General features: G+C 32.8%; 2 protein-coding genes across 2 annotated transcripts; one reads left to right on the top strand and one right to left on the bottom strand.

Moving 5' to 3' along the window:
- Positions 1-8,568: 8,568 nt before the first annotated feature.
- Positions 8,569-10,169, top strand: LOC106309556 (beta-amylase 5). The gene is made up of 4 exons (XM_013746606.1): positions 8,569-8,726; positions 9,101-9,502; positions 9,585-9,749; positions 9,827-10,169. The coding sequence occupies exons 1-4, from the start codon at positions 8,664-8,666 to the stop codon at positions 10,109-10,111; spliced, it is 915 nt and encodes a 304-aa protein (XP_013602060.1). The 5' UTR covers positions 8,569-8,663; the 3' UTR covers positions 10,112-10,169.
- An 8,849-nt stretch (positions 10,170-19,018) lies between these two features.
- LOC106309885 (36.4 kDa proline-rich protein-like) lies at positions 19,019-20,021 on the bottom strand. Its single transcript, XM_013747031.1, has one exon. The coding sequence runs from the start codon at positions 19,931-19,933 to the stop codon at positions 19,163-19,165; it is 771 nt and encodes a 256-aa protein (XP_013602485.1). The 5' UTR covers positions 19,934-20,021; the 3' UTR covers positions 19,019-19,162.
- Positions 20,022-21,213: the final 1,192 nt, after the last annotated feature.

Here is a 21,213-nt window from a genome sequence, read left to right as displayed (position 1 = left end):
TTATTTGTACAACTTTGAATATTATCTAATATGTTTTCAATTTTAATTTTAATTTTATATTTTCGAATTTAAATTTCAAAATTTTTATTTTTTAAAAAAATATTAATTTTTTTTGAAATTCCGAGGAAATGAACCCTCGAAAATTTCCGACGAACATTTCCTCGGAATAAGTCGTCGGAATATACCGAGAGACTCCTTCCTCGGAATTTTTCGAGGGCTCCGTTCCTCAGAAATTTCCGATGAAAATTCCGAGGAACATTTCGTCGGAACTTCCGAGGATTGGTATGTCACATTAGGGGGAAAAACATTCCGAGGAAGTTCTCCCTCGGTATATTCCGAGGACCTTTCCGACGAACTGGTGGTCCTCAGAGTTTCTGAGGACTTGTTTCGTCGGTATGTCGTCGGAATAACGTTATTTCGACGACATACCGACGATTTTTTTCCTCGGTATACCGATGTTTTCTTGTAGTGTTTCTATCTGTAGAGGATAACTTTCAAACTCTATTGTTCTTCCTTTATTTTGATAATAGTACTACCTAGAGTTAAAAAAATATATAAATATACAGTTATATATCTAACTGCCTTGAGCATGCTGATAGCATCTGATTGTTCGGTGAGGTTATCCCTCTATTTATTTTCATAAGAGAAGGTCACAAAAGTATGTTATAGTCTCATGTTGTAAGATGAGAGAGAGGTAATAAATTCATGACTAGTATATGCTAGGTTGTAAGTATTAACTTAGTATCTAATTATAAAATGTGAAAGTAATTATAATACTTGACACCATAATTGTTCGAATGTAAGAATAATATTTAGTTCACTATGATTGTCTCCCTCTTTCCTTTTCTTTCTGTTTTTACTCATTCCGCAAGGTCAAATCGATGGCCATTTGGCCCTCACTTTCTTGAAAACATGGCATTCACACAAAGTTGAACCATGTTGTCCGAAAGTTCATCATCTACCAATCAGAGTCAGTTTTTACCGCCGTTGACATAGACTCATCGCCTATGATGTACTTTACCCCAACCTAATGTTCATGTAAAAATATGAAGTGAATATACCTCTGAAATAAAAGGTAGTAGTTAACAATAACAGTTACACAATGACATAATATATATTCCTCTGCTTAACAGTCCATGAAAATAACATGTCAGTAAGCATTACTCAGAGATACTAAGATATAAATTAACACTTGCGATGAATCTTACAAGTTAATATATATTATTATCATGTAAGTTAAATAATAACATAGTCAATTTAACTATAAAAACGTAAAGCAAGAGCAACAAATCATATGCCATCCAGTTAGACTAATTTTAATATTAGCGTACAACAATAACTATTAACAAGTAACTTTTTACTTATCATGTATTGGTTCTAACTTCTAACAGACAAATATAGGTGAAAAAGCTATCACGAATCAGTTCCTCTAAAAACTCAATACCTTAACACCTTGTCAGATTCTTTTGAGAAAAAAGATTGTAATCCTGTTTTCTTACATAAATCCAAAATAACAATTAGCTTTTAAGTGAAAAAATATTGTAATATTGATAAAAATGCTGTTTTTTTTCTACCCTCTGAGACGCATTAAACATGATGGATACGAGAAACAAATCTGGTCAAGTGACAGCGAATACGTGTTAGTAGGTGAGATTTATGTTTTCGGAGACGGTGGTGGTGAACACGATGTGAATGGTTGGGATTTCTGTTACCGGAGACGGTGGTGAACACGATGTGAATAGTTGGGATTTCTGTTACCGGAGGCGGTGGTGGTGAGGAAGAAAAGGATTTGGTGGGGGATTCGTCGTTGGAAGTGTATTGTTCCACCGTTTATGGTGTCTACCTCTTCTTTGTTGTGCTGCTGAATCGAAAGATTAAAAGAAGAAATGTTTAGAGATCTCTGCACGACGAAATTTTGGTGAATCAAGGCCTAAAATAATAATTAGGTGTGTAGAATGGATATGTTCAAAGGCTTTCGTTGTGAAGTATGGATATGATAGACAAGAACTGACAACAAATCTATCTTAGCTGAGATATATAGGTGTGTAGCGTAGTAGGGGTAACTTTGGGTTATTGAAAGTGTAACAGTGTTTGTAATAGTGGAATGGTATCTACCTAATATTGACTTTTTCAGGTATATGAAACTTAAATTCTCCTTTATATTTTAAATATGTTTAAGAAATCGGTATATCTCAAAAAAATATTCTCAAAGTTGTTATATTGTTCATAACTTTCTATAATGTAAATTTAAATGGTTGTACCCCAACCTTGTTTAAAGATCTCAATTAATATCATATATTTGATGTACATTAAAAAGTGTATACATTGGTTTGAATTATAAACTTTTAAATATAATTTAGTTTGAATCTCTAAAATAATCTTAATACACTTAAGTGTTATTTTCAAAATTAGTTAGTTAGGATTTCGAACCAATTGATAGGAATGAACTTAACTCTGCAATCCTCCTAAACCCACTTTCTCCATGTTATACCAATGAAAATCAGAAACAAAAATCATCTCCATTTACTTAATAGTTATTCACTTCTGTCGCCGTGAGATTTGAATCGTCAAATGAACTGGAATCATTTTACTCAGACACTGACTGAGTCTTTAGTTTCTTGATGCACATAATGCCTACAAAGAATTTAAAAAATAGCATGAGAAGAATCATCACATGAGCGATGGCGTGTTGCCCATGTCTATTTCTCCTACTCTTACCATGAGAACTTATATTTGAAAAGTATCTGTTGAAGAAAATATTAATCAGTCTCTCACCCTCAAAACTGCAATAAATAAATACTCAAAAGAGAGTCCCTCAGAACAGACGTCCAAACCAGTAACTAATCCCCCGAAAACTATTTCAGACCACATGATTTGACTAAAAACCAAATTTAAGAAACGAAGGAATATATGAAAAACTATCGAATCAATAAACAACATACATAGAAGAGAAATCAAAGTGCAGGTTGGTTTAATTTAAGTATATTGGTTATCATATATAAAATTATATAAGAAGCATATTTAGACACAACATGTTTAATATGTCCAAATTTAAAACATGTCAAGGTAAAGTTCAAATAGAACTCTATAATCCGGTTTTTATTTAATAAACCAAAAGCACATGCCAAGGTGACGGTATATAATCATTCAACACGCCATCGACCGCGGATCCATACCGGTTATGAAAACACTGCTTATATCTTAATTCGTCAATAAACCATATATGTACCTCACTAAAAGAAGTTAACTAATTTGTAAAAATATAATGCTTTCTTCGCACTATTTGAAATGTAAATGTACTATTTGTCCTCAGCATTCAGTTTCAGTTCAGGTAACTGTCAATCCTCCATTCCTGTAAGAGTTTTGGTTTTTGAAGGCTTATATTGCTCATTTTTTTCTATAAAACGGAACAAATCGTTTTTAAATATAATTTTTTGGTGTTTTATTTCTAGAAATTTAGGAACTTTTTAGGTATTTACAAAGTTTGGTTCTTGACTGGTCTACATACTTTACAAAGAAAAATATTACGTGGGAGAAATTACCCAACACAAAGTCGAGTACAGTGAAGAAATATGATTGTGATTATAGAAGAATTTTTTGAAGATGCAGAGACAAGTTGTATTATCCAACTTCTGATGGGATTGAATGATAATTTCATTAATTTTTGTGGTCAGATACTAAACATGAAGCATGGACCGGGATCGACTGATTTTTACAATATGTTTGATTAAGATGAGAGTCAAAAAGGGATAGGAGGTCATCCAGTGATGAAACCTCATCCTAAAACACTTCAGAATCAAACTCAGTTCGCTGATCAGAATCAAAATCTTGTATTATTGGCACATGATGTGGTTTTCAGAAACCAAAAATGCTCACATTGGTTGCGCATTGGACATACATTTGATAAATTCTAGAAAGTTCATGGCTATCCACCTGTACATCCCATGCTATGAAGAGTAACATGATTGGTAATGAAAACTAGGCTGCAACAACATGATTGTCTCAAAATCATAATGATCAAGGTTTTGATAGTTGAGCAGCAGTATGTCTAAGGAACAACTCCGCAAATGATTGCGGTCTTTAGTTCCAAGCTTCATTCCTCTAATGTTACTCCATGTCCTGTGAAAAATATAGCTTAAACTTCAATATGGACCCGTTATATCTCAAATATCTTGTACTTTCCTGACTCTTTATAATTAGTCTTACTGGGATATGCTGACTTTTTATGTATATCAAGAAACTGAGTTGTTTCTTAAAGCTTGAATTATAGACTCAGGGGCTAGTAATCATGTTACGCATAAGAGAGAGTTATATAGAAACTGTCTAAAGATGATGGAGTTGCTATTGAAAAATATGAAGCAATATCGCAGATTAGTTGGGAAGCTTCAGTATCTTACTATAATTAGACAAGATATCGTTTTTGCTGTCTCCAAGCTAGCTCAATATTCTTCGGCTCTTCATGATGTTCATCTGAAGGATGTTCATAAAGTCTTGATGTACTTAAAGGGTACTATAGGATAAGGTTTTTTTATGGAGTCGGTGATGTTTTTGACTTGCGAGGATTTTCTGGTTCTGATTGGGGAGGTTGTCCGGATTATAGAAGATCAGTCACATGATACACAATGTTTCCTCCTAATTATTTGATCTCTTGGAAATCAAAGAAACATGATATGGTGTCTTTGTGTTATGATGAAGTTGAATATCTTGCTATGTGTATGGCTACTGAAGAGATTATTTGGATCAATGGGATTCTTAAATCTCTATGGGTTCCTTTTTTTTCTCCATATTTCCTCTATTGTGCGATAACACTGCAGCTCTCCACATTGCTAGTAACTCTGTTTTTCATGAAAGAACCAAACATGTGGAGTTTGATTGCCATAAGGTGAGAGATGCTATAGAACTTAGCACGTTGAAAACAATGTATGTGCGTACGGATCATCAACTAGCTGACGTTTTGACTAAGATATCATACCAAGCTCTATTTCAGGATAACATAAGCGAGATGGGTGTTATCAATATTTACACACATTCATCTTGAGAGGAAATGTCAATGTATAGAGTCTTGTTTAGTTAATTTAGTTTATTGGTACTATGATTGTAAGGACCGCGTCCCCCAAGATCATACTTATTCCTCCGCCACATTCCAATGAGTCCAAAACTTTCTTTATTCCATTAAAACTATTATCTTACATTAATGTAATCTTAAACGAAAACCAGAAACGCGAAGAAATAGTGTTTGAATTCATGAATAACTTAAAAATAAACCATAAACTCAAAATATGGCACCACCGAACTCCTACTCCTCGACTTCCTCGTTTGTACCTACAAAAGAGAGGGGTGAGTATTGAGATTACTCAGCGAGGGTAAGTTCTAGGAACCAAAAAAATCATATCAGGACAAGCATACATTCATCACAGTCACAAGCTAATAAAGACTAGCATGCCACAAACAACCTATACCTCTAGGACCTATTCCACACCCCCGGGGGAGCCATCATGTACCCCCTTCGTTGCATTTCTTATGGGGGCCCAAACTGGGCTACGATCCATAGCTCCTATGTGACTACCCGGTCACAAACTCTTTGGAACAGTAAGGCACGGTCCGTTCTCCAGTCCCATAGTTACTTATGCCTAGACTCGGCATGACTCGATCATGTCGGCGCCACATTCCACATTTCTCCATATCCACATATGACCACACCCGTGTCTTGGTGTTACATAAACACACATCAATCATTCTCTGTTACCCATTCACATGGTCTCATTCATTCACACGCCACATGCATCTCATCATCGCATCTCACACAACCAGTTTATCATTTATCAACCTAACAGATCTATATGTTTTTATCACATCACTACAAGTCAACAAGTATATCTAACAGTTTAATCAAGCAAATAAACATATACAAATAGATCCTAACTACACCTAGACTTTATTTAACAAGGGACTGTCCTTGAAGGCTTGCATGACATGAGAAGAGTTAACGGTCGGGTCATCACCTTAGTTTGACTTGACGGTACAGATATGGATCTAGAAAGGAAGAACAGGCGGTCAGAAAATCAGATCTGGCATACCCAATGATAAGAGAAAGATGGAATAAGAAGATATGAACCTTACCTTAGGGCTGAGATCTGATCTGGTTACACGCAGCTGATGAAAAAACGACGACTAGGGTTACAAGATCGGCGGCTCAGACTCCGGTGATGGCGGCCGGCGGCTTAGGGCGTCGGAGGTAGCTGGTCGGCAATGGTGAGGCGACGACAGGGCTTTGCTCGGGCAGGGCTTCGCTTGTTGTGTCTCTTGTGATTCTAATCTAAGGGGACTCTTTCTTTTATAAGGAATGGGAGGGGAACTAACTATATTTTTCTCCTTTTGCACCTCGAACAAATGGATTTCCTTTTGGACCGGGCCCAAGATCTCACAATGATTTTATTTGGTTTACATGATTAGTCAATTGTATATATATATCTGAAAAAATTACCTTTAGAGACACATTTTCAGTTTCCAATTACACAAAAGAACACTTGTTGCTAGAGACACACTTTTAGTGTATGCGATGTCTCTTTTGCCCTTAAACTAAGTCAAAACCTCTTTTTTCTTTGTTTTTTGGTTTTTTTTTTTAAATTATATTTTCTTTTTTTTTGTATCATCGTTAAAACCCAGAATTTTAAATGTAAAACAAAAACTCTTTCTCAGTTTTATCTTTCTAATCCCTAACCCCACTTGAATCACATTCTAAATTTCTTCTAAATTTTACAATTAATAATCACACTCGAATATGGTTCTGTTATGAACAAAAACGTGTTGGATAATTTGATTACACAGAGATTATGGGCAAAGCCGATGATGAGGAAGTGGATGCTGATACTAAAGACGAATCCGAAATTGAAGACCAATCTGAAAGCGACGATGTTGGAAAGGAAAACCACGACTCTAGCTCTGATGAATGTTTGTTTCTTCTTCTGGAATCATCATCATCATCAGTTCTTGTTTCCAGATTATCTAATCTGGTTTAACATATGCTGAAGAATCAAGCAAGCAAAGAAAAGAACCGGTTCAATCAAGTTTTGTGAGAACATGGAGGATGCCATCGCCGCTGCTTCTGCCACCGTAGAAGCCGCCACAGCAAGTAGTTCTTAAGACTTCTGAGTTATTAGTCACTTCAATCTCTTTGATGATAAAGAAGATAGGTCCAATGGAGGCTGTGGTGGTTATGGAGGAGGAGGTGGTTACGGAGATGGAAAACGTGAGGGTAGATACAAGAGACTCGTGGATACAATGGTGGTGGATGTGGTTATTCGAAAGGTGGAGTTGGTGGTGGTTCGGTGGAGGAAGCTGTGGTTGTGGATACCAGAGTGGAGGTTGTGGTGGTTATGGATACGAAGGTGGTAGTGGATACATAGGTTGATACATTTGGAAACTTTGTTGATGAAACTTCGGTCACAAACCTCATTCACACAGTCAAATCCGTGAAACTCTTTTAAAAAAACTTTAGTTACAATTTTTTGGTCCATTTGAAATTAGTTATTGTCATTTTGATGATGAATTTACTATATATGAAAGAAAAGCTTGATCATCTTTTCATGAAAATGATGAACTTAACCCACTAAAACCATCCACAAGACTCCGTCCACGAAATCTCGTCTACGAAACCTCTTGTAAGATTAAAAATCATGTCCACGAGATTTCGTCCACGAAACTTCGTCCACAAGTCCACATATCTCTCATCCACGACTGCACCATCCATAAATATATATATACATATTTATTATAAATTTTACAAGAAACATATACATTATGGATATCAAAATATACAAGAGAAAAAATCATAATTTGTTGTACGCATAAATATAAAATTTTATACATTATAATTTGCAGTAGTGACCAATAAAATATGTTGGGGAATACAAAACCAACTAATATGTCAACTAAATTAATAAAACAACTAATAAACTCCATTTATGCTTTCGTTACCGTAGCCAATCTTGTTTCTTCAGCAGAAGGATATTATGATCTCAATATTGCATTTGAAACATCAATTGTGTCTTACAAACATAAAGTGTCTAATTGAGCAAGAAGAAAGACAAATTTGTCTAAATATGTACCTTACTCTATATATCTCGTACCAAGATCATTTGATCGATTATGAAATAAAAGACCATTTTACATTCTTTACTTCTATGCTCATGAGTCATGATCTCTAATACACACCCCTAGCTAAATGTTTCAGATAGAGCTGAGAGCATAGAAATCGAGTCTGGCTATTAATCATAAGTTGAACGGTGACGAGTGACGATACAACATCCACTCACTCATTTGTATTTCCTCCACGTGCTTAATAAACACAAGGAGAGCAAAAAAAGGCCGGCAACAAGACAATTTATGTCGGAAAATCAAAATCGTTAAACCCCAATTATTGCAAAGGTTTCGGAAAATGACGAAAGAAGACAAGGAAGAAGCCAAATAACAGAGGGTAATAAAGTCATTACAACCCTCAGTGAACGGTGGAAACAAGAGCACCAATCTTTTCACAACTACTCTCGCAAATTGCAATAACACTCTTATTTCTATATAAAGAGCACAGCTTTGTTTATGAGACGCAAGGGAGCTTCAGCTACTAGTATTACTTATTGCTTATTCATTCCTAAAAAGCTTTAAAAATGGCTGCAAATTACAACGAAAAGCTTCTTCTCAACTATGTTCCCGTCTACGTTATGCTTCCGGTAACTCATCATTGATCACAACTTGGTTTTACATTGTTTCACTAATGTTTCTATAGGTTAGTTCAAGTAAGGCCATATGTAATTAGCTTCTTAAAACGTAGCAAACAAAAATTATACATGTTAAAATATAACTCAGATCTTGTATTTTATATAAATCTTGGCGTCTAAAGCTGAGAGTTCTTGAATTTTAGTATATGGTTAATCCCGGTTCAGTTACTACCACTTGTCACACTGTTATTTTTATAACTATTTTTATTTCACAATAAAATTTTAATGTAATATTCCTTCTGCTCTATCTTTTATAGTTTATAAATGTGTTTCTCCCCTGTTTTCATTTTGTTATTATTAGAAGACTAAAATAATGTTGAATGCAGTTGGGAGTGGTGAATGTGGAAAACGTGTTCGCGGACCCCGAAACGGTTGAAACGCAACTCAAACGTCTCAAAGAAGAAGCTGGAATCGACGGCGTTATGGTCGATGTTTGGTGGGGAATCATAGAGTCCAAAGGCCCTAAACAATATGACTGGACCGCTTACAAAACGCTGTTCCAGCTAATCGCCCGTTTAGGACTCAAAATCCAAGCAATCATGTCGTTTCACCAATGCGGTGGAAACGTTGGCGACGTCGTCACGATCCCCATCCCGAAATGGGTTCGTGAGGTTGGTGAGAGCGATCCAGATATCTACTACACTAACCGTAGAGGAACAAGAGACATCGAGTATCTCTCACTCGGTGTCGACAATCTTCCTCTCTTCGCTGGAAGAACCCCTGTTCAGGTGCGTAGAATCCTAGCGTTTGCGTTCTAGAGAAAACCCCGATCGGCGTTTTATTGAATATATTTTCATTTTCATCATTCAGATGTATAGTGACTACATGAGTAGCTTCAAAGAAAAAATGTTGGAGTTGATAGAAGCTGGAGCCATTGTGGACATCGAGGTCGGACTTGGTCCTGCCGGTGAACTTCGTTACCCTGCTTACCCACAAAGCCAAGGATGGGTGTTTCCAGGCATTGGAGAATTTCAGGTTAATTTTGTATATAACATACATGTTTGTTATTAGTACGATTTATCCATTGAAACGCTGCGTTTGGGTGGTTCCAGTGTTATGACAAGTACTTGAAGAGCGAGTTCAAGGAAGCAGCGGCCAAAGCAGGTCATCCGGAGTGGGATCTACCGGACAACGCCGGAGAATACAATGACAAGGCGGAGGAAACTGGGTTTTTCAAGACTAATGGAACCTATGTCTCGGAGGAGGGGAAGTTTTTCTTGACATGGTACTCGAACAAGCTTATCTTTCATGGAGATCAGATCATAGGAGAAGCCAACAAGATCTTCGCTGGACTTAAAGTTAACTTGGCTGCCAAGGTATTATTATTACTACTATAAACAAGTGACATATACATGCATCACTACAAGAAAACAGCGGCATACTGAGGGAAAAAATCGTCGGTATGTCGTCCGAATAACGCTATTCCGACGACATACCGACGAAAAAAGTCCTCGGAAATAACTCCTCGGAAATTCATCTTTCCTCGGAAATCCCTCGGAAAATTTCCGACGGAATTCCGAGGAAACCCTATTTCCTCGGAAATTTCCGATGGAATTCCGAAGAAACCCTATTTCCTCAGAAATTTCCGACGGAATTCCGAGGAAACCCTATTTCCTCGGAAATTTCCGATGGAATTCCGAAGAAACCCTATTTCCTCAGAAATTTCCGACGGAATTCCGAGGAAACCCTATTTCCTCGGAAATTTCCGATGGAATTCCGAAGAAACCCTATTTCCTCAGAAATTTCCGACGGAATTCCGAGGAAACCCTATTTCCTCGGAAATTTCCGATGGAATTCCGAAGAAACCCTATTTCCTCAGAAATTTCCGACGGAATTCCGAGGAAACCCTATTTCCTCGGAAATTTCCGATGGAATTCCGAAGAAACCCTATTTCCTCAGAAATTTCCGACGGAATTCCGAGGAAACCCTAGAAGGAAGTGGTAATAAAAGGTTTTTGCAACGTCTACTGCAAAAATGATGGTGGCTACAAACTTTTTATATTCGTCGTACGTTTCGGTTACGGGAATAAATAAACCGTTTTGGTTTGTATTGTGTGGAGTGAAGAGTGCTTGATCTGATTGAATAAAGTTTGTGTAGTTATGCTTGAATAAAGTTATATGTAATCTTGTGTAATTATCGTTTGATGAAGTATTTAATAAATTAAATTAATAAGCATTATGCTGAAAATCTCTTTACCTTGTATTAAATCTATACTATTATTATTTGAGAAGTAAATTTGCTTACTTATCATATTTTCCATGATTTTAGTTAATTTGATTACTTGTCATATTTTCCATGATTTTAGGATAAGTCATTAGTTTAATTAATATTATTTTTTTATTTTTAATTTGATATATATATATATACATATATATTTATTTATTTATTTATCATGATATCTAAGATAATTAATAAACATAAAACTATTCTATTGATATATATATATATATATATACTATTATTTAAAAAAAACAGTTTTTAATATATAATTATCATGATATTTATGACGTTTATTTAATAAATTGATAATAACCATATCTACCGATAATATCGTCATTAATTTTATCTTATATTTAGTTTATATTTTATTGACTAAAATCATAGCCAGTTTCTCTGATTTTTATTTGAAATATTGATCAAGTACATATTATTATAAAATATCTATATGAGTATACTAATTTATCTGAATAAATCGGGTTTTTTTTGTTTATTCGATTTGATCGCTTAATATACATAACCATATTCATATACTGTGGTTTTTTTTAAATAACAGTCATTTGGTTTATTTTGTACTACCAAATCCAGATTATTTTCTCTATTTCGGTTTGGTTCGGTTTTAAATGGTTCGGTTTTACTGGACTGAACATCCTAGACTATCGTTATTTTGTTAATGTTTTATATTTGTGATTTTTATAATCCTTTCACTGCCACATGATTTCTTTTCAGTCGAAATACGATGTGTGTTTAATTTCAAATACAAATTTCCTAATTTAATTATTACTATTAGAAAAGATTTTGATTCAAAATCTACATCACATAAATAAAAATAAAACTATGAAACAAAAGAACATAATTTAATACATTGATTACCAATATGAATATAGAAGTTTTATAATTTATAATAATTTGAAATTTGTATCTAATTTAATTATTATATTTTTATAAAAAGAAACATTAGAATTAAAAAAGTTAGGTATATAGATATATTAATCCGTACATTGTGCAAGACATCAACTAGTTAATAAATTAAAGTAATAAGCATTTTGGCCGTTTTTGAAGTGGGTGTGCTAGGCCTCGGGTGTGCTAGACCTCGGGTGTGGCTGTCTGTCTGTATTTGGGTGCTGGCTTACTAGGTCGTCTATGAGCTGTTTTTGGTGGTACCAAATCATAAAGAGCAACGCACCGAGTACGCCAATTTCTACCGGGCTTGTTTCTCGTATCACTGTGGTATCTCCGTTTGCGGCAAGTGAGTCGTGCTTAAGAGTCGAGTCCTCCGGTTAGCGGTTGTGTTTATTGAGCATGTCCCTATCTAGACTAGGTTGAGCTTTCTGTTTAATTGTCTTTTAAATTCCTCTGCTTCTCAGTTTCCTTTGTATTCTATCACAAATATAAAACTTTGGTAATGATGATCTTTACATTTTTACCAAATAAAATGTTTGAAAATCTCTTTTGAAGCGTTTTTCGATGAATCTGTATAAATTACTTTTTCTGGGACTCGAAAATAAATATTTTGGTGAAAATTAATAAACTCTCAGTCAAACCACTCGACTAAAACCGCTTACATATACAGTTGAGATTTCGATAAACAAAAGAACTTATAAGAAACAAGTAAACATTTAAAATTGAATATATATAGACCTTTGCGTTTCTTTCGTATCTCCATTCTCATAATATATCCATTCTCATAATATAATAGGGAGGCGCTGATCTTACAATTGTAAGAGTTAAATGACCGACTGACTTGAATATATATATAAGATTAGAAAAAGATAAAAACGGAAATAACCTTTAAATAAACTTTAGAAACTTAATTATTAAAGTAAATGTATACAATATATTATAATAACATAAAATTTAAAAAAATGTGTATGTTAGAAAAATTTATATCCTGAAAATTATTAGGACTTCAAGAAAATGTTTTTATTAAAAAACAAAACAAATTATATTACGAATAAAATTCAAAATATGATGAAAAATTATATTACAGTATATCAATAATATACGTTGATATATATTTCAAAATCTTACTTGATGGAAATCTCTTTTAACTTTTGCTTTCTTACAAACTAAAAATGTTGCGTTGAAAAACTCAAAATAAGACACAAAAATCACTATGTATTTTGTTGATATATATCATGATAATATCTATTCTCATTATGTTCTTTCTCAAATCTGTGAAAAAGATATAAATTTGTTAAAAAGATAATATATTATTTTTATTAACGCTTGTAAATATTTTATCTATTAAAGCAGAAGTGATAACTTTTTTCATTGTGATTTTTTATAGTTTCCATACAATAAAATTTAAATATGATTCAATTGAAAATCAAAGGTGGACAAAATCCGACATTGTGAAATTCACATGTAGCAGTTTGAGCTTGGTAGGTAGACTAAGCTCTATTTACGAAAACTATAATTTACTAATAGAGAATACAAGTATCATCGTAGAACTCATACACGACCTTTCATATTTAAAATAAACCTAGAATCATATATTATGAATGATGATATAATTCATTCAGAAAAGTTACTTATTTTATAAGTAAATTGATATGTAAATATAATTTAAATCCCATGTCGTATCTGTTTATTAAATTTATAAACTATACAGTTGAGATTTCGATAAACAAAAGAACTTATAAGAAACAAGTAAACATTTAAAATTGAATATATATAGACCTTTGCGTTTCTTTCGTATCTCCATTCTCATAATATATCCATTCTCATAATATAATAGGGAGGCGCTGATCTTACAATTGTAAGAGTTAAATGACCGACTGACTTGAATATATATATAAGATTAGAAAAAGATAAAAACGGAAATAACCTTTAAATAAACTTTAGAAACTTAATTATTAAAGTAAATGTATACAATATATTATAATAACATAAAATTTAAAAAAATGTGTATGTTAGAAAAATTTATATCCTGAAAATTATTAGGACTTCAAGAAAATGTTTTTATTAAAAAACAAAACAAATTATATTACGAATAAAATTCAAAATATGATGAAAAATTATATTACAGTATATCAATAATATACGTTGATATATATTTCAAAATCTTACTTGATGGAAATCTCTTTTAACTTTTGCTTTCTTACAAACTAAAAATGTTGCGTTGAAAAACTCAAAATAAGACACAAAAATCACTATGTATTTTGTTGATATATATCATGATAATATCTATTCTCATTATGTTCTTTCTCAAATCTGTGAAAAAGATATAAATTTGTTAAAAAGATAATATATTATTTTTATTAACGCTTGTAAATATTTTATCTATTAAAGCAGAAGTGATAACTTTTTTCATTGTGATTTTTTATAGTTTCCATACAATAAAATTTAAATATGATTCAATTGAAAATCAAAGGTGGACAAAATCCGACATTGTGAAATTCACATGTAGCAGTTTGAGCTTGGTAGGTAGACTAAGCTCTATTTACGAAAACTATAATTTACTAATAGAGAATACAAGTATCATCGTAGAACTCATACACGACCTTTCATATTTAAAATAAACCTAGAATCATATATTATGAATGATGATATAATTCATTCAGAAAAGTTACTTATTTTATAAGTAAATTGATATGTAAATATAATTTAAATCCCATGTCGTATCTGTTTATTAAATTTATAAACATATGTTGTTATGATTTAACAATCCTGGTTATGAAGATTTATGATTTTTTGGTATCTCTGCAGAAACATCATAAGACCCAAACTAAGTTATGATTCTAGTTAGTTACAAAAGAATGTAGAAGAGAGACAATAAAAGAAGTTACCTTCAGCAAGACGCAAAGATTCTGGAATTGAAGTTACAAATAAAGTTCCTACTCCTACAAAAACTAATCTCAACTTCAACTCCTTTAATTTCCTGTGGAAGAGTTGAATGTGGACGAAGGTCCATGCGAGAGTGATGCAGGAATGTAGAGGACAATAAAAATGAAAAATCATGTAGAGACAAATAGAACTAAATAGCTTATTTTAAAAGGGAGATGAGAAGTTAAACAAAGAATCGATGACAACTAAATTCTCTCTTTCTCGAATTTTCCTAATCAATTACTCTCTCTGTTCCCGAAAATATGATGTTTTAGATTTTTTTTTGCTCCACAAAGATAAATTTTCTATATTGTTAAGGTACTTTATTATAGTTTTGAGAAACATTAATTGAGAATATTTAAATTGACTAAATTTCATTGGTGAAAAATTGTTGAAAAGTGTATAATAAAGTAAAAAATAAATTAAATTATAAACATTTATTAAATTTTTAATAAGCGTGCATACTCTAGAAAATCGCACTTTCGGGAACGGAGGGAGTATTTTGTTATCTCTGCGAATTAACTTCTGCAGAAGTTGTGGAATTTTTATCATGATGATCGATCCTCGGGTTTTTCAGACTATAAATGGCGACTCAATTTATTACTCGAAAGATTAATCAAATCAGAGAGTGGAGACCTCGAGATTGAACAAAAGCTCGACGGCTGAATCATCAATTAAGTTCTGGCGAATTAACATAAAGCTTTTTGATGCAAGAGATGTGAGCGATCCTCGAGTCCAATCCCGACAGACGTTCGTCGTAAGGTCAAGCTTAGTTATCGTCAGCAACAACTCGACGGTGGAGACTACAAATAATATTAGCCGATTATTGATGGTGTTATATTAGTGTTAAATAATGTATACTAAATTATTATTAAGTAGATAAAAGTATACATTTATAAACATTGTATATAAATTGTGGTTTTATATTTTCTCACGAAGACATTTTTAATAGGTCCGAATTTAAAACATGACACTTTAAATTTCAAATAGGATTCTAACTAGCTAGAATCATAACTTAGTTTGGATCTTATGATGTTTCTGCAGAGATACCAAAAAATCATAACTAGCTAAATTTTATTAAACTGTTTGTTTGTTCACTGATATATTTAGGCATGGATGTTTGGTTTTCTGTTCGATTCCAGTTTTTTTTGTTCCGGTTCAGTTGTGGTTTTCATTTTTTAGTCCAAAAATATAAGGACTGTTTGATTATTTATGAATTTGGGTTTAATCTCGGGTTGGCTATTTTAATTTTTTGGCTTGGTTCGAATAATTATATTAGGAACCTGGTAAAATTTTGAGTTCAATTTGTTTAGGTTCTATTTCAATTTTTGGATAATTTGAATAATTTAGATAAAAATCACATTTTTATAATTTAAAAAGATTAGAATATTAAAGATAAATTTAAACAAAATCAAATATAATGATGGAATTATGATTAATAAAATATTAGGTTTGTAATAATATGTTGATATTTCACGTGCATTATCATATTATATTAAAGAAGAATCAAATATATTTTTATGACAAGGTTGTTTAATATTGTATAGGGATTCATAAAATATGATATAAATATTTAGGAGATTAAATGTAAGAGTAAGAAGAATTAAAATTTTTATATTATATAAAACCATGTAGTAAACAAAAATAAGCTATTTTATAGAATGGTTCAACGTAATTATTGTATTTGTATGTAGTAAACAATAGAGTTTTTACTTTATTTTCAAATAAGCTAGAATTAGATGATAATCCGCGCGCATGCGCGGAGTGAGTTTTTATACTAATGTTTGTTCATTAAATGATTTTAATATTTTGCAACACTATAATCTTTATTGGTTGTAAAATGACGAATACAAATGTTAGTATCATAAATGTATTATCATTGTTTAAGAGTTAACGTATTACAATTCATTTTAATTATTTTTAAGAATTCATATGCACAAAAAGAAATTAAGTTTTGTGGCTGAAAAAAATCATCAAAACCAGATAGGCAACGTCAGTTGTAAAATGACGAAATAGAATTAGGTTTTCTGTTCTCAATTTGTTTATTATTGACTCTCCATAAATAATTTTATTTTCTACCTCTATAAAATTGTGCTTTCGTTCTCGTTTCTGTTTCATTGATATAAGTTTAGTTTTTTTTGTTTTAACTTTTTTTCTATGAATTTGTGAATTACTGAAGTGTCTATATTAAAAAAGATGGACGTCTATAAAAGTTAATCCCACTCCAGATACATATCTTAAAATCAAAAATTTCAAGAAAATCACCGGTAAATTATATTCATAGGTTAGTGTTCAAATCTAATATATCAAATTGTTATAGAATATAAGTACATACTCGAAATATAAATGTTTGTGTAGTATATATTCATCAGTTCGGTCTAAAAATCATCTAATTCTAGAACAACAAAACAAATTACTTATTTTATTAACTTACGCTTTTGAGGTTTAGTTTTTTTTTTCCGTCAAACGGCTAAGCTTTAATACAATTTTTATTACAAAGATGTTTAATACAATTTTTAATTATCATACATACAAATTACAAAACTACTTAAAACTTATAAACAACCAAAACAATACTATCGATATTACAATTTACTTATTTTGTAAATATGCACCGGAGAATCGAACTAGTCTAAAAATTTTAGTCCGACACTAGGTCGAACACTAGTTGAAAATATTGGGAGTGCCTCGTTGCTAGTACTGAATAACGTCGAGTGGTTCACCCTCAATTCTGAGTTTCGTCTCCATCATAATTTCGTCAAAACCGCTCAAATTAGAAGAATAGCATTGAACTTAGAGTAGCCTTACTTAAATCCCACTTATCTTAGATTTTTTAGTTTGTCAATTATGCAAACCTCAATAGAATTGCATCCGTCGGAAACTTCTTATAGGGTTGTAAAAAAAAAAACGAACCGAACCGAACCGAACCAAATCAAATCAAACCAACTTAAACAAACCTAACCAACCCAAACCAAAGTATTTGTCTAAACAGTTTGGTTAAAAAATTTATCAATCCAAATAGTTCGGTTTAAAACCAAACCAAACCAAAAACCCGTATTATATTTTTAATTAGATTAATTAAATATACTAATAATATTAAAAATTAAGATATTTAACCATTTAACCTAAAAACTAAACATAATTTTATATATTTACTTATAAATTAATAGAAGAAACATAAATAAAATAAAATAAAAATATGAATCTCATATATTAATATCAAACCCCCAGAAATTTACTTGTAATATTATATTAGGTTTGAAGATAGTAGTAGAAAATTATTGGTGACATTAGGATGTTTGGCTTTACGTTTGATTACGAAAAAAATAATGATATAGTGTCAAATGATGATTTTTTTTTTATAATTTATATTTCTGTAACCGAACTAAAACAAAACTAAAAATCAACTCAAGTGAACAAAACATAAAACAAACAAAACCAAATTAAACCAAACCGAACACAAATCAAACCAACTAAAACCGAATCGACACAAACCAAACCGAACTAAAATCAAACTAATTAGGGTAGACTTTGGTTAAAGTTTTTTAGACCCAAATAAACCAATCTGAACTGAATTTGAAATTAAACCAAAATGTCCACCCTTAGTTTCTTATGCTGGTTATAGTAATCGAGTTTTGGCTTATTATAATGAATTTTAAGAGTGCAAAAATTCATACACACTGATTATTATAAAAATAAAATATACTTGGGTATTTGCTTTTCATTTTTGTTTCTAAAGTTTGGATTTTTTCTTCTTTTCTCCTGATTCCACAACATCCATTGTTTTTCGACCAACCAAATCATAGCATTCTGATTAGACAGTAGTTGTTTAGTTTTAAACATTACTGTAGACATAGATCAGTAGTAGTACTGGTCGACGTAGGTACGACCAACGGGTAACGGTCATATGTCCCCGGCGAAATTTGATTTTCTTTAAATAACCAGTTCAATTTTGAAGTTTAAAAAAAAAGATATTTATTTCAAATTCTATGAAAACGCTTCCTATTATTTCAAAGGTATGATAATATTTTGGTTAAAAGTTCTTCTAGATCTATCAGTAGTCTTAACCAAAATTTGTAAACATAATACAAATTAATATAGATACGCTGATAGTTGAATTTTTTATATATTAGATTTTGTAAATCAAATTTAAAATACTCTTTAAAATAACATTATTTCAACGTACAATCACCTTACACTTACATAAAAGTTGCTTTTTGATTTAGAGAAGTAATAAATTTTAGATCCTTTGTAGGTACTGTTTCAGCAACTGAAAAACAGGAAAAAGAACCTAGATCTTGATATCTCAAATACTTGTACTGTATCAAATGAAACACAAGAGATCAACCCAAGAGAGGACTCTTTCTTTGTGGAGCGGGACACTTGAAGTCACGAGGTGGAGTCTTACCACAGTCGACAAGAAGCTCAAGAGCAATGGGAATAATGAGGTCAATGTTGAGAAGCTTGGCTCTAATTGTGGTGCAGAGACAAACCGCTGCGTCAAGACCCACTAAACCGCCAAGAACCGGGCAACAAGTAGCCTTTGCGTAGCTTTTACCTAGTCCGATGTGAATCAAACCGCCTAGCACGTCCACACACGCGCCTAGCTTAAGCGCATCGATTGAGCAAGTCTCCGGTTCAGGGGTTGGCGCTGGAGGTGTAGGAGGACATGGGGTTGGTGGTGGTGACGGTGGCGGTGGTGGCGGGCATGGCGTCTCTGGGGTTGGCACTGGTGGTGGCTTGACGTACGGTGGTGGAGGCGATGGGGTTGGAGTTGGCTGTGGCTGTGGCTTGACAGTGGGAGGTTTTGGAGTGTGCGGTGGAGGGGATGGCGTGTAGGGAGGAGGAGGCGTAACGGTGGGCGGTTTTGGAGTGTACGGTGGAAAAGAATGTGGAGGGAATGGAGTGTGCGGAGGCTTGACGGTTGGCGGTCTCGGAGTGTGTGGAGGTGGTTTAACGGTGGGTGGTTTAGGCGGTTTAACGGGATGTTTAGGCGGTTTAACGGGGTGTGGAGATGGCTTTGGAGGGTCACCACAGTCACAAGCGTAAGAGACGACGAGGAAACCAAGGAGAAGTATCACAAAGGAAAGGTTTTGTTTGTGAAGAAGCCCCATCTTGAGTTTTATGGTTTAGTTTAGTGCGGAATTGATGAAGTACGTTAAAGCTATTGAGTGTCTTCCTCTTTATATACACCAAAGGAATCTTTAAGATATTTTTATCCTTTTATGCTCATTATCATCATCCGTGAATCCGTGATGATATGAACATGCCAAATTGCGATTTACATAAGAGCATGGTTAACTCCAATCTCTTATTTGGAGTTTTTAATTCATGTTTTGACATTTTTTTTTTTTTACGCTTTTACATTTTTTCACTAAGAAAAATCTTTTATGTCTATTATTTAAAAGACGGTTCTTAGTTTTTTTTAATTAAAACCTAAGAACCGTTTCTTAGCGCTAAAAACTCCAATTAAGAGAACATGGTTAATCATGCCCTAACCTCACCAATGTTGGACTGTATTTACTGTAATATAATTAGTACAATATTAATGACGCCACTTTAGTAGTAACAAGTAGGGAGGGGTTACGAAGAGAGAACATAATAAGTACGTAAAAAGGTCACGTCAAACTTTCCGGAATTTCGGTATGTTCTTTAGCTCTACAACTTTTTTTTTTGAAAAAACTTATGTGCACAACTTTATTTGCCTTTGACAATAGTTGTTCTCGTTAGGAAAGTAAAAAAAATAAGAAGCCGTAATGTTTGAAAATATAAAAAAATGTGGAGCCCATTGCACTATTTGCACAGTGATTTTCTTTATATATATACGAATGTTTCGTTCGTTGTATAATACACGCCTCAATCTCTTCTCTCTCTATAATAAGAAACTCTCTCTTCATATATCAGTGTTAAAATTTCTACGGGTATAAAATTTTGCCCTTATCTAAATTCCTGCGATACAATAAAATACAAGTTCTTTTTATAACACGTTATCAGCACGATCACTCTGCGATTCGAAATGGATAAGAAAGCAAATGGAACAACAACTAAACAAATTGGTAGAGAAGTTTGCATACCAGATAGTGGCACAACGCACACTATACTGAAGGATAAGAGATATTTCTCTACTTTAAAGTCAGTAAAAATGACTGTAAACACAATATCAGGTCCTACAGACCTGATCGAAGGAATTGGCAAGGCGAACTTTATGTTGCCTAATGGAACAAAGTTTTCCATAGATAATGCCTTATATTCTCCAAATTCTAAGAGAAATTTGTTGAGTTTCAAAGATATATACCGTCAAGGGTATAACACTCAGTCTGCAACTGAGAATGGAAAGAAGTATTTGTATATAACTTCTGAAAAATCAGGCAAAGGCCTTGTACTGGAAAAATTT

Source organism: Brassica oleracea, chromosome C8, assembly GCF_000695525.1.
Source record: "Brassica oleracea var. oleracea cultivar TO1000 chromosome C8, BOL, whole genome shotgun sequence".
NCBI lineage: Eukaryota > Viridiplantae > Streptophyta > Magnoliopsida > Brassicales > Brassicaceae > Brassica > Brassica oleracea.
This window is presented reverse-complemented; position numbering and strand designations above follow the sequence as displayed.

Bases quoted from the DNA above. Each gene is read 5' to 3' on its own strand.
- LOC106309556 (XM_013746606.1), top strand. From the start codon at position 8,664: ATGGCTGCAAATTACAACGAAAAGCTTCTTCTCAACTATGTTCCCGTC. The intron at 8,727-9,100 runs GTAACTCATCAT...TGTTGAATGCAG, and splicing joins CCGTCTACGTTATGCTTCCG to TTGGGAGTGGTGAATGTGGA. The intron at 9,503-9,584 runs GTGCGTAGAATC...TTCATCATTCAG, and splicing joins CTGGAAGAACCCCTGTTCAG to ATGTATAGTGACTACATGAG.
- LOC106309885 (XM_013747031.1), bottom strand. From the start codon at position 19,933: ATGGGGCTTCTTCACAAACAAAACCTTTCCTTTGTGATACTTCTCCTT.